Raw genomic sequence first — 12577 nt, forward strand, 5'->3', positions numbered from 1 at the left:
GGATTCCAGGTGACTTTTCCCTCTCTGACTGCCCTCGGTACCGGAGCTCCGGAGGCTGAGGAAGAGCCTCCGCCGTTCTCCTCCGGGCGGCAGCTCTCCTAGCTCCCCCGTTCATCAGATCAGCGCGCCTTCGCAGCCTCCCGCAGCCGCTCTTCCCTCGCAAGCGCCCGTCTCCCCTGAGAGGTGTCTCTCATTTCTGCCTCTCTCTCCTCCCCTTTTCTGCCGATCGCCGTGCGATTCTCGTCAGCTCTGGGCATCTCTCTCCCTCCCTTCTCTGCCGGGTGTCTCTACCTCCTCTCTCGGCTCCGCGCATCACTCCATCCATCCTCCCTCTCTCTGCGCTGGTGTGTGCGCGCATCTCTCTCCTCCCGGCGGCTACCACCTCCCCCCGCCCTGCAGGCGCAGCGCTGCCCGGAGGAGCCGGAGCCGTCGCCGCCGCCACTGCCGTGAGCGGGGCCGCCCCGCGTTGCCGCCGCCTCCGCCGCCCGGCCCTGCCTGGCCGCCCTGAGTCCCGCCTCAGCCCGCGCCCGTCCCCCGCCCGCCGCGGCACCATGTCCGGCTCCGGCAGGAAAGACTTCGACGTGAAGCACATCCTGCGCCTCCGCTGGAAACTGTTCAGCCACCCCTCGCCGGCGGGCGGCCCGGCGGGGGGCGGCTGCTTGCCGCCCGACAGCAGCTTCGAGCACTGGGGGCCCAGCCAGAGCCGCCTGCTGAAGAGCCAGGAGAGAGGCAATAGCGTCTTCTGGAAGAAATCCGCCTCCTCCGCCTCCTCCTCCTCGGCGGCCACCACCACTGCCAGCCCGCCCAACGGGACGCTGCTGCCCGCCGGCTGCCGGCCGGGCGGGGGGCACGGGCTGGGGCACGGGCACGGGCACGGGCCGGGGCCGCCACCGCCGCCGCCCCGCACCGTCTTCTACGTGGAGTCCCTGGAGGAGGAGGAGGAGGAGGAGGCGGAGGCGGTGCCCGGCGGGATGGAGGTAGCCCGGGATCCCGAGAAGCCCCTGGCGCCGCCGGAGCGGGAGGAGGCGCCGGGGGGCTGCGCGGATGGAGGCAGCCGGGCAACAGGTGACGGAGGCGGGCAAAGGTAGGGAAGCGCAGCGCCCGGCGCAACCTGCGCGGCGTCCGCGGGTCGCGGGTGGGGTCCTTGCTCCCCGGCTGTCGGGTCAGCGCCCGGCCGCGGGGGTTAGTGATGGGCGTGGGGCGCAGATGGGCAATGTGCGGGCCTTCTTGAGGGAGGGTGGTGGGGACTGGGGGCGGCAGGGCTCCTCCATTTGAAATGGCAGCGTCTGGGGGCAGAGGGGCGCCCCGCTGCGCTGGAAAGTGGGCGGAGGGGCTGCCCGAGGGTCCCGGGCGAGACCGGCAAGCCTCAGGGTCGGGGTGCCGTGGGCAGGGGACGCTGCCCCTACCCTTCTCCTACCCCTACCCCTACCCCTGCCACTGTCCCTGTCCTTGCCCTTGTCCTACCGCTGCCCCTACCCTTACCCCTGCCCCTACCGGCGGGGCTGCCCCGGGCACAGGCGCCTCTCAAAGCCGGCGCTCTGCGCGGGGGATCGCCGCCACCCAACTTTCTCAGAAGTTCATTAAGATGCTAGCGGGAGGTGATGTTGTTCGGAGCGATGGGATGTCAGGTGAAAGCTCAAAAGTAGAAGCATCCGCTTTCCTGGAACTCGGCGACTAAATCATGTCACAATCTACCTCAGAGAAAAGTAAGAATTTGTTTTATGAGTCATCAGCTGAGTGACACCTGAGAAGATGCAAGAAAAAGCAGGACACATCCAGGTGCTTGTGTTTCAAATGAAACTTCTTTTAATGTTGAGTTGCTTTCCTTTCTCAATCCTTGCTGCCCTCTCCCTCAGGCCAAACAGAAATTAAAATCATTAGAAGAGGGAAATGTAGCTAACTGAGCTTCCAGAAATACTGTGTTACAGATAATCCTGAGGATAAAATGCTTCATTGGTTTAACTCTGCTAACCCTTGCCTCCCTATGGTTAAAATAATTTCATTTCCATTTCCCTTGTGATTTATTAATTTTTCTATGGAAAGAAATGTATAGTCCTATTTCTAAACAGAAAAGGGAAGAATGATTTGTGTTCTTCACATTGAAAGTAAAGCATATGGTATTAAATACTTTATTAGATAAAAAGAAAGTACTGTACGTTTGTTTAGATTAATACAGCTATAGATAAACATACATGTGCAATAACTTTGAGTATGTTAAGTTTTTTCATAGAGACCTAAAGTACATATTCTGTACTTGAAACTCTTTGTTGTTTTGTCAGCTGGTGTAGTTCATTTCATAGGAACTACATTGTTTAAACAAATGTGGAATAGCTGATGAATTACTTAGGGTACATTTTTAAAGGAAAAAAGTCAGTAATGCTGAAGTTTTCATGAACATCGCACGTTATTATTTTGAAGAAGAAGATGCTTATCATAGGATTCAATACAAAATGTTATTAAGTACACTATAAAGACAGGTTTAAAAAAAAAAAAAAGTATCTTCAAATATCCTGAACTGAATAGAAGAGGTTAAAACTCGGTACACATATCTCATTCTGTAGCTTTTTTAGGTGTGTCACTGATCTAAGAATCTTCAGAGATCTGCATACTGACAGAAGCTTACTGAATTTTAATAGCACCACTTAATTTGTCCGTAAGAGTTGACTTGCTAGAATGAACTTCATCACATATGTACTCTGTGATGCTATAGATCTGATTTATTCTTACTACTCTTGGATTTTTATAATCTATTTATTCCATGTTCTTCATTCATTGCTACAGAAACAACATATCTGGTCATCAGTATCTTGTACTCTTGTTGAAAGCATATGCTAAAATTTGTTCAGATTTAAATAAAATTTGAGATACCGTTTTATTATTAATTAAAAGGCTACCTTTTGAGATACGAAAATGTTTAAGATAGTTTTAGAGTCTGAGATTTTCCTTTCTCTTTTTCCATCTAAGAACCTTTCATTTACATTTACGAATTTTGAATGCTATGGCAAGAGGTGGTTAAGTGCTACAAAAAATGGCAGTGCTGTGCTTGAAAGCCCCCTGGTCCAAGAGTCTTCTAATGCCTTGGCAAGTTATGTCTCACTCCTGTAGGAATTTGTCTTTTTATAAAAATGTTGCCAACTTCTTTACTTTATTATGACTATAGGATATGTAAACTACCATTCAATCCTGAACTATATATACTACCAAATACATAAACAGATGAATACATGGAACTTCAACCAAACCTTTGGGCATACACCTGGATGTTTGGTACAGTGAGTGTAAAATTGTTAACTCCTGGCTCTCCTTAATATTTTTTTCTGTACATATTTAGCAGCTAGTTTAATACTTCAGGACTGTTTGGAAAGCACTTTGGATATGTTCCAAAACAGACCATATCCACAATATTTCAAATGTTGTGAACGGGAGGTCTCTGGGCAGTATTAACTAGTAACCCAGAGGTAGGACATAATGTGAGGAACAGGTCAACAAGGGAGCTTTGGTTTTTTGTTTGGGATTAATACCTTTTTTGTTGTTGTTCCTACTATTAATATGTATGTACAAGTGAAACTTACACTTTTTTTTCCTACGTGAGATCCTTGTAGTCCCAAAAGAGTATGTTTTGTTCTGGTTTTTTTTTTTTTATGGTTGCTGCCTCTGGTTGATACATGACTTCTGTACTGGAATTCTTTTTCAGCCCATCTCCTGTGTGGAATTCTTGGGTTTACTATTTATGGATTTGTAGATAGTCTTTCTTCACATCTAAGTTAAACGTTTAGCTGAATTATCTTGAATTCTTAATTTTACTTTTAATATTCTGTTAGATATTATGAAATTTATTAAATGAAAAAACATGATTGGGTAATAACAAGTATACTCTACTTTATTAATTTGACTTTGTATGTTTCTAAGGACCATTCTGTCATGTTAACTGTACAGGTACTTGTACCTGTAAGTAAGTCCTGTTGGCATTAAGAAGAGTGAAGGGTTATACTTCATGCATTCTATAAAGTACTGACATAACTGCTTGTCGTAGTTCAGCCCTGATCAGGACCAGACTACGCAGTCTCTCTCTCACTCCCCCCACCCTCCGAGAGAACAGGGGGAGAATTGATAAACAAAAGAAAACCAGGAAAAAAAAAATCCACGTGGGTTGACATTGAACAAAAAGTAAATTTTAACAGGAATGACAGAAGAAAACAAAACAGTGATGGAATACAAATACAGTATAATGGCTTAAAACAAAGCTCCACACCTAGTTTCTTCCAAGTAGCAGGAAGCTCCCTTTAGTACCTTCCTCACTTATATACTGAGCATGATGTCAGATGGGATGGAATAGCCCTTTGGCTAATTTGGGTAAATTAACCCCAGCTGTTAGCTAATTAGTTAACTATCCCAGCCATAGGGGCTACCAGCTCCAGTTCTCCACCCAGCTCAGGTGAATATTAACTCTATCCTAGCCAGAACCAGGACACTGCTCCACATTCCATATCTGTAAAAACAAAATAATATTTTGTAGTGAACAATTAGTGTTAAAATACCACTTGATTGCTTGAAATTGTTTGCTTGAAAACTTGCATATCAAATTGTTTTAGAGCTTGCATGTCAAATTTGGCAGTACTTGCAGTAGATATTTAAACATAGGTTCTATTTTGATATTAATTATGTAAGAAAAAGCTGTTAGGAAAAAAAATATCTGTATAATGAATTTGCAATTAACATTTATAAATTGATTGCAAAATGCTTGGAAAATACCAGTGCTAGGATTTCACATATAGCCATCAGCTCCTATGAGTTTATAATGGAATTTTTGTGTGACTGTTAGTTTTTGTTCATGTGACATATTAATCAACCCTGAACATGAATGGTACTCACTTAATAAGCAGAATCAGTGTTTTCTTTCCTCCTTCCTCAGTGAATGGTGGCATGCTTTGCTTGCGTTACACTGTCCAAATCGTATGAAGATGTAATTACTCATGAGCCCTCAGCACTGTTCACCACTACATTCAGTACATGCCTCACAAACTACTTATGAGTTCATCTTTATAACAGCCCTATTTTACAATGGAGTCAAAAAGAGAGAGATAAAAGGGAAAAATAGTTGAATTGTTGGTTTCAAAGCATGTACGATCTTTCTTCTACTACTTTTTTTTGTGTGCTCTGTTGCACCTGTAAATGATGAGACCTTCTTCAAACCAGTCCCAGACTCCTCTGGCTGTGTGCAAGAGGAATGAGGAACATGGGATTCAATTAACTTTTTTTTTTTAAGAGGCAACTCCAAGAAGGATGTGTTAGATATGCCTACACCCCATAAAAATCTTTCATAGAATTCTTTTATAAAATTTAAAAATGCTGAAAATATAGCTTCTGCAAGAAGGTGGCAAATCCTACTACTAATATGTACTGTATAATACTGTACTGTAAAGCAAAAAGTGAAAGGGCTGAGTTCTAGGTCCTCGTCCTACAGCAGAGTTTCCCACTTATATCTTAGTTCACTAGAAGAAGTTAGAAGGAAAGAGCATTTTCTATTATCTCTATCAAATTTGTCACTGGTAAGTAAAAAATTCTGAATTACTGAGTTTAGAAGGTTAAAAAGTGAGAGAGTAATTTTGTAATTCAGATATTAACTGAGCAAGTTTACAAGTCTCTGCACTCAAAAATATTTATTTAAATTAAATAAAATCATTACTTGAGAAGAAATAATAGTAATGCTCAAGGTAGAATCAGGAACATTAAAAAAATGTATTTTTAAACTGTAGAATCAAAACTGTTGGATAAGCATTTATTTTGTATTTTTCTGCTTTGACCCCACAAATCTTGCATTTTGATGCTTTTGCCCTTTAGTTTTTTCCCACTTTCAAGTCTTCCTCTTTCTCTCTTGCCAGTCCACCATCTGTGGTTAGCATGCTGCTGTGGAAAGTTATAAGTTTGAAACTTGTCAGGATGAGCAGGAATTTCAATGCAGCTTTCTCATTTAATGAGAAAATATTTTGATCATTTTATAAAATGTAGATAAAATCATCATCCAAATCTACAGCTTAAGTGCTTGATGTACTGTTGTACACATATCTAGTCTCAAGAAAGGATTCGGGGCTCTGGTTTCTAAGTAGATGGTTTCCCACTTACAGCTGTGACCTCTGTACCAAAAGAGAAGAATCAAATCACCTTCCCGTGTCTTTGTCTATCTTGTGAGCTCTCACACTTTAAAGTACTTTCTTAACTGGCCTTTCTGAGGTGCTATCCTCTTGGTATTATTTAGATATTAAAAGATGAATCTTGGATACTACTGTGATAGCCAGATCCTAAAATTAGATACTACAGACATCAACAGTATAGCTGCTAACATTTTGCACTGACTTGGCTATCTCATATAGACTGCTTTGTTAGGAATGTAATTTGATGCTGGAGGTGGAATATAGATCACACAACTCTGCATTTCTAGGTTATGGACTCAGAAGAGAGTAATTAATTTGTCTTTACCATGAGTTGGCTTTTCAACACGATTATGAAACTTTAAAAAATGGTTATTATAACTTTTTTAGTTGTATAGTTATACTTTTGACTTTCACAACAAAAGGGGCAAGGTCCATACACAACATAGACCACAGACCTTTCTCCTCCAAAGTTCTGATTCATTTTCAGAGGATGTATGTTCTGTGGATGGGATGTAAAAGAATCGGGTGATAAAAATAGTGCATGATCGTATAGCTAAAGATTCTATGTGTACATAGATGGAATTAAAGTTACAAGGAAAAGCTAGTTCTAGAATTTCCTAACTGTGAAGTCTTTGGCTTTGCTACTTCTAGAACAGCATTTCTAATGTGGATTGTTTAGCAGTTTTGTTTTTTAACAAAGGAAGCAGAAGAACACGTCACTTCATGTGCTGTCATTTCTTTTGTCCACCACTAGGATGCAGGACTGAAACTTAAGGATTCACTGTGTATCCCACTGCTGCTTGAACTGATAGAATAACTGACAGCAAAATAAAGTTCTTTTTTTTTTTTCCTCTGTGAATAATGATGATGATGATTGCATACTCTCTCTCTCTTTGCAGAAAGATTGGGGAATACAACAGCTGAAGGATAAGCAAGTCTTCAGAATCTTCTGCTGTGTTTGAGATCCCAGTGGCAAGCACAGATTCATGCACTTTTCTTCCTGGTGCTCCCAAACTTACTTCCTTTTTTTTTCATCCTCTTTAAACTTTTTTTTTGGTCTTAATTTTGTTTTCTTCTTCTGGATCTTCTTCTAGTCTTGTTCTCCTTTCCACAGTCTCCTGGCTGCCTTGTTCAAATCCTAGGTTCCTTACTCAGACAGTGTTACTTGATTTTACTGGCTTCTTTTATGATCTGCCTCCTTGCTTTCCACACCAGATTACTTACTCTAATGCAGAACTGTCCATTCTTTCCTGTATCTTGTCCTAGATACTTTCACAAATCAAGTCCAGTTGTCCCATTGTTCCTTAACAGCTTGTCAGACCTCTCATTCTTTTCTTTCTCTGCCACTACTTCCCATCTTCGAATTTCAGTATCCTTTACACCTTGCTCCAGATCCTATGTCAGTTTTAGTGGAATCCTAATAGAATTCCCATTCCTATGTTTTCTCCCCAGCTCCCAGTTTTACTGTATTCCTCTGACCTGTTTCCTCAGCTAGAGCTAAGTTGATGGTACCATTTCCAATGTTTAATGGGTCAATAAGACACCTAAGTTTGAGTAATTAATTGTGTCAATGTGTCCTGGTTTTATTTAGTGAGGGGGGCTACAGTGTCAGCTTCTGTAAGAAGCTGCTGGAAGTTGTTCACTTTTGTTCACTGGATTTGGCTGGGGCTAGGGCAGACCCGCTGCTGGCCAAGGCTGAACCAATTGGTAGCAGAACGTTCCCTGATAACACCTCTGTGAGAATGTATTTAAGGGGAAAAATAAGGAAAAAAAAAAAAAAAAGATGTGAAGAAGCTGAAGCAGGGGCAGAGAGGGGAAGGTGCGAGCCTTGTGGGCCTTACGGCCCTCACCCTCTGGCCTCCTGCCCAGAGGCCATCTGGGCACAACTCAGCCCGGCCTGGCTGCAAGAAGTGGAAAGGAGAAGTGAAGAGAACCTGAGAGGCATCTGCCTGCCAATTGTGAAGGATTTCTTTTGAGAGGAATGACTGCAGATGCCAAGGTCAGTGAAGAAGGAGAGGGAGCAGTAATGTTGCTTCTGGCCAAGATTCCCCTGCAGCCTGTGGTACAGCCCATGTGAGGCAGGTTATCCCCCTGCAGCCCATGGAGGACCCCATGCCAGGGCAGGCGGATGCCTGAAGGAGGCTGTGGCCCTTGGAGGGCCCACTGGGGCAGCTGTTCTGGAGGGACTGCACCCCGTGAGAAAAATAACCCGCGCTGAAGCAGTTCATGAAGGGCTGTGGCCCTCAGGAGGGACCCCATGCTGGAGGAGGGGAGGAATGTGAGGAGTTCTTCCCTCGAGGAGGAAGGAGCAGTGTGATGAACTGGCCATAACCCCCATTCCCTCTTTCCCTCTGTGCCACTCGGGGGGGAAGGTAGTAGAGATAATGTTAAGCCTGGGAAGAGGGAGGGCTGGAGGAAGGTTATCTCATTTTCTTTCTCATTATCCTGCTTTGGTTTTAATAATAAACAAATAGTTTTCCCCAAGTTGAGTCTCTTTTGCCCGTAACGGTAACTTTAAGGATCCCTCTCTGTCCTTATCTCAAACCTCGAGCCTTTCTTTTTCTTACATTATTTCTCCCAATTCCCTTGTGTGGGGGAGTGGGGGGAGGGAGAGTGAGAGAGAGACTGGTCCCAAGTGGGGCTAAGCTATGACACAGTGATGGGTATTTATCTTATCTCTTTCTTAGATACACGTTTTAGAATAAGGTGAATTGTCTTCCAGACATGCCTATTTCTCTTCATTGAGTGTAACAGTAGTTTAAAGTGGCTAGTTCAGATTTAAATGTTCAATTTAAATGTTTCATGTTCAATTAAATTTGAGAAAATGAGCATCATTTGAAGTCTACATTGCAAATTCAAACTGTTCTTAAATATATTGCTAATTAAATCTTGGTAGATTTTCAGAGGATTAATAAAGAGCTTATCTGATATCTCAGTAGTCGTAAGAGTCCTGCTCTGAAACATGAGCCTACTAAACCCACTAGAAAGCCAGATTTGACAGCTATTTTTGTTGTTCTTATCCACATACTTTAAACAGTGGCTAAACCAACATTTTTTTTTTTCTTCTGGACTTATTTTTAGAAATGCTTGCACTGTTTTGCCAGAATATTTCCAACAAAGTTTAACATGAAGAAAAGATTTGGCAATGGAAATATCAGCTGAGCAGAGAGTTGCTAAGTCACCAAAATATCTCTGAAACTATGGTTGTCTTAAGGGTAACATCAAGCAGCATTAGAAAAGGGAAATGTTGTTCAGGCTTTCCATATTAAAAGAGAAAGCATGTACAGAAAACAAACAAACAAACAAAAGAAGCTATCTCTGGGAAAATCTAATTGATGCTGAATCTTGATAGATAAGCCTCTAGAAATACTGTTGGCTTTAATATCTTCTTTTTTTTTCCCCCTGATACAAACAGTTTTGTAATAATAGTATGGACATATAGAGGTCTAAATGTGCACACAGACATCTAAATCTCTATCATTTGCCTTTTGCCTTTCTCTCTTCATATAAACAATATAACACGCACATACATAAAATTTTGTGTGCGTGTGTATATATGCATATTTAAATATTTATGCATATATGCATACTTTTAATCTTTGAATTCCTACACAGTTATTAATATATGAATTATAGTTGGTTCCCCTATGCTATTTTTTTTTGTGAACAGTGAAGTTCACTTCAATAGTATACATGGAAAAAAAAAATTAGAGCATATTTTTGAAATCTGTGCTAAATTCGTAACAATATTACTGTTGCATATAGGTTAACATATTTTTAGCACATGATCAATGCTTTCTGAAAGCTACTTCTTATTCTTGTGACATTTTTTTTAATACTCTGTTAGAAGCGGTGTAAGAGATTGCTCTTTCCTTTTATATCTCAAAGCTGATTTTTTTTAGGTGAAAACTGCTCATTAAGTATTATGCTATTGTGTTTTGATAGAATGTCCTAGTATACAAATTTCCTAGAGTTGTTTGAACAATTTTTAAGAATACAGGATTGATGACCTAAAATAAACTATTTACACTAGGGGAATAGCTTGATGTATACCCTGAAAAGTTTCCAAAAGGAAATGTATTCTGTAAAAAGTTGAGAACTGCTGCAACTTTCACAGAAAGATAAGTAACAATGTAGTCATCCCTAGTAATATTGAAAAACACCCATCCAAATTACCAAAACTTAAACTTTACAAAAAATGTAATTTCAGTAGTGTCTAAAATTTCCAGTTTTTATTTCAAAAAATCATAGCTAACAAATAAATTAAGCCAAACACAGATCTAAAATATTAAAATATTATTAGTTTTTGTGTTTTACTTAAGATTATAATTTTGTTTGGATCTTTTTCTGTTAATCTGTTCAATCGTTTATTCCAAAATATTAAAAAAAAATGTTAATTTTAACTCTGATAACAGATTAGAACATTTTCATCACTGACACTTTAAAAATACTCTTTATAACAAAATAAGAAATGAAAGCATTTAACTTCAGAATAAACAAAACAATGTAGCTTTCTCCAAAATATATATTAAGATTTATCTGAAAATTTCAATCCATATTTTAAATATAATCAAGTTGTTCTTACCTGTGGTTTTCATTTATTTTATCAACTACAAGAAATACCATATTATCTGTAATGTATATAAATCCATACTCCTGTTTCCAAGTTGAGTATTTGTACTGGCAATGCTGAAGATTACCAGCATTACTGAGTTTAGACCAGCGTTACAGCTATATAGTCATAAAGATATATACTCAGAGCATCACAGGTCATTGTCATTCATAGCCTAGTTTTCCAAACCACATTTCTAATCATACTTCATATTTCTTCACTCTTCAGTCCTTCACTGCCGTTTTTTGGCTGTGTCACGTATACGTTTTCTAGTAGTTAGGATCCAGAATCCATCCTTTCACTTACCTAGGCACATCTCATTTCTAGATTTCCATTTTCAGTACTTCATGTGGAATTTGATCTGTTCTACTTGACCCAACTGTGTTGATGTGTCTGGAGGCTTTAAAGTAAGATTTATGATAAGTCCTAATGGTAGCTTACAAAAATCAGAAGACACTCATTCTAGCCCAATATCTATACAGAAGCTGCTTTTACCTCAGACCAAAGACATCAGTTTACAGGAGTTCATGCTAATGATATTTTTCACATGAAAAATATTTAATTAATCAAATAAAATGGAAAATAAAGGATGAGCATGCATATGTAATTCTCACAAACAAACCAACAGAAATGTGCAGAAAGAATTAAGGTTTAGTTCAATGTGGTACGTATTCCACTCTTCGGAATTATTTGCTTCAGCTTGTTATGTCAAAACTGACTATTAGAAACGGAACATTTAAAATTAGATCTGGTCGAAAACAAGAGATTTTTTTTTGTCCTCTTGGTCTTTGGCATTCTTTCAGCATTTACCATTGTCTCAAAATGAGTTTGAAAGATGGAAATGTCTTTTTCAAAAGGTCATTTAAAAATTATTTCTTGACTCTAAAGCAACAATCTGTATCACACGGAACTAATTGAATTTAAGATATTACTTTCTTACTGTCTAATAAAGGCTGGGTTCACTGTATGGAATGCATCACCCGTCATTCATTCTTTTTTTAAACTGCATCAGTCATGTTTTCTGTTTTACTATGTCTTATCAACATTAAAATGTTCAACCTTTTACAATGCTTGGATTTGCCTGTCATCTGTTTTTACCCTTCCTCCCACTCTAACCATATGGAAAAAGCAGCAGTGCTTTGACCCTGTGGCATCTTGTTTGCTGCTACTGTAGTGTTGCATTGTGCAAAGCTTAGATATTAACCCAAAACCAAATCAAATCAGAGATCCTTTGATCTGAACAGGTATAATTGCACACTTATACCCTGTTTGCTGAATATAGTCCTAGGACTGCATCTTATTTTGGCTCCTAATTCTTTCTGGTGATCCTTCAACTGTGTAAATGGTTCATACCTATAAATAGGGTGGAGAAATATGTAAAGACAGAAAATACAGGATGTATACTTAATGCATGTTTGTTGTGCTGTGTGGTTTTTGTTGAAACTGTCTCCTCCAAGAATATCTTATAGTTCAGCAATTAAGAAGTTATTTCAGGGCATAGAAGTTGTCTTATGTTTCTTGGGCAAGAATGAAGAAAACACTGCATATGTATTTGCAAGAATATGTGGCACTTGAACTTCAGATACTCAGCTTTCTGTTCTTAGATAGACTTCTGGCTGCCTATGGAGGTGTAGTTCTTTTTATATTTTAGACAGGTTAGGTGCATCACTAATCCAGGCCTTCAGGCTGATGTGGTTCACCACTTTTTCTCAAATTCCTTGTTATTTCTCTACTTATAAATCAGAATCTGGAATAATATTAGTATATGTCCATTCATTATTAATCTCCTTTTATGTGTGCAATTGAATGACAA

At 40.3% G+C, this 12577-nt stretch overlaps 1 protein-coding gene across 2 annotated transcripts in view; it reads left to right on the top strand.

The window, feature by feature from the left end:
* The first annotated feature begins 551 nt into the window (after positions 1–551).
* The window catches only part of KLHL1 (kelch like family member 1), a 213272-nt gene continuing 201246 nt past the window's right edge, over positions 552–12577 (top strand). For both annotated transcript variants that reach the window (XM_086741625.1, XM_086741633.1), the window contains exon 1: positions 552–1084. In XM_086741625.1, the coding sequence (XP_086597751.1) occupies positions 552–1084 (533 nt within the window). The remainder of the gene's footprint in view (positions 1085–12577) is intronic.

Source organism: Chlamydotis macqueenii, chromosome 1, assembly GCF_036417535.1.
Source record: "Chlamydotis macqueenii isolate bChlMac1 chromosome 1, bChlMac1.mat, whole genome shotgun sequence".
NCBI lineage: Eukaryota > Metazoa > Chordata > Aves > Otidiformes > Otididae > Chlamydotis > Chlamydotis macqueenii.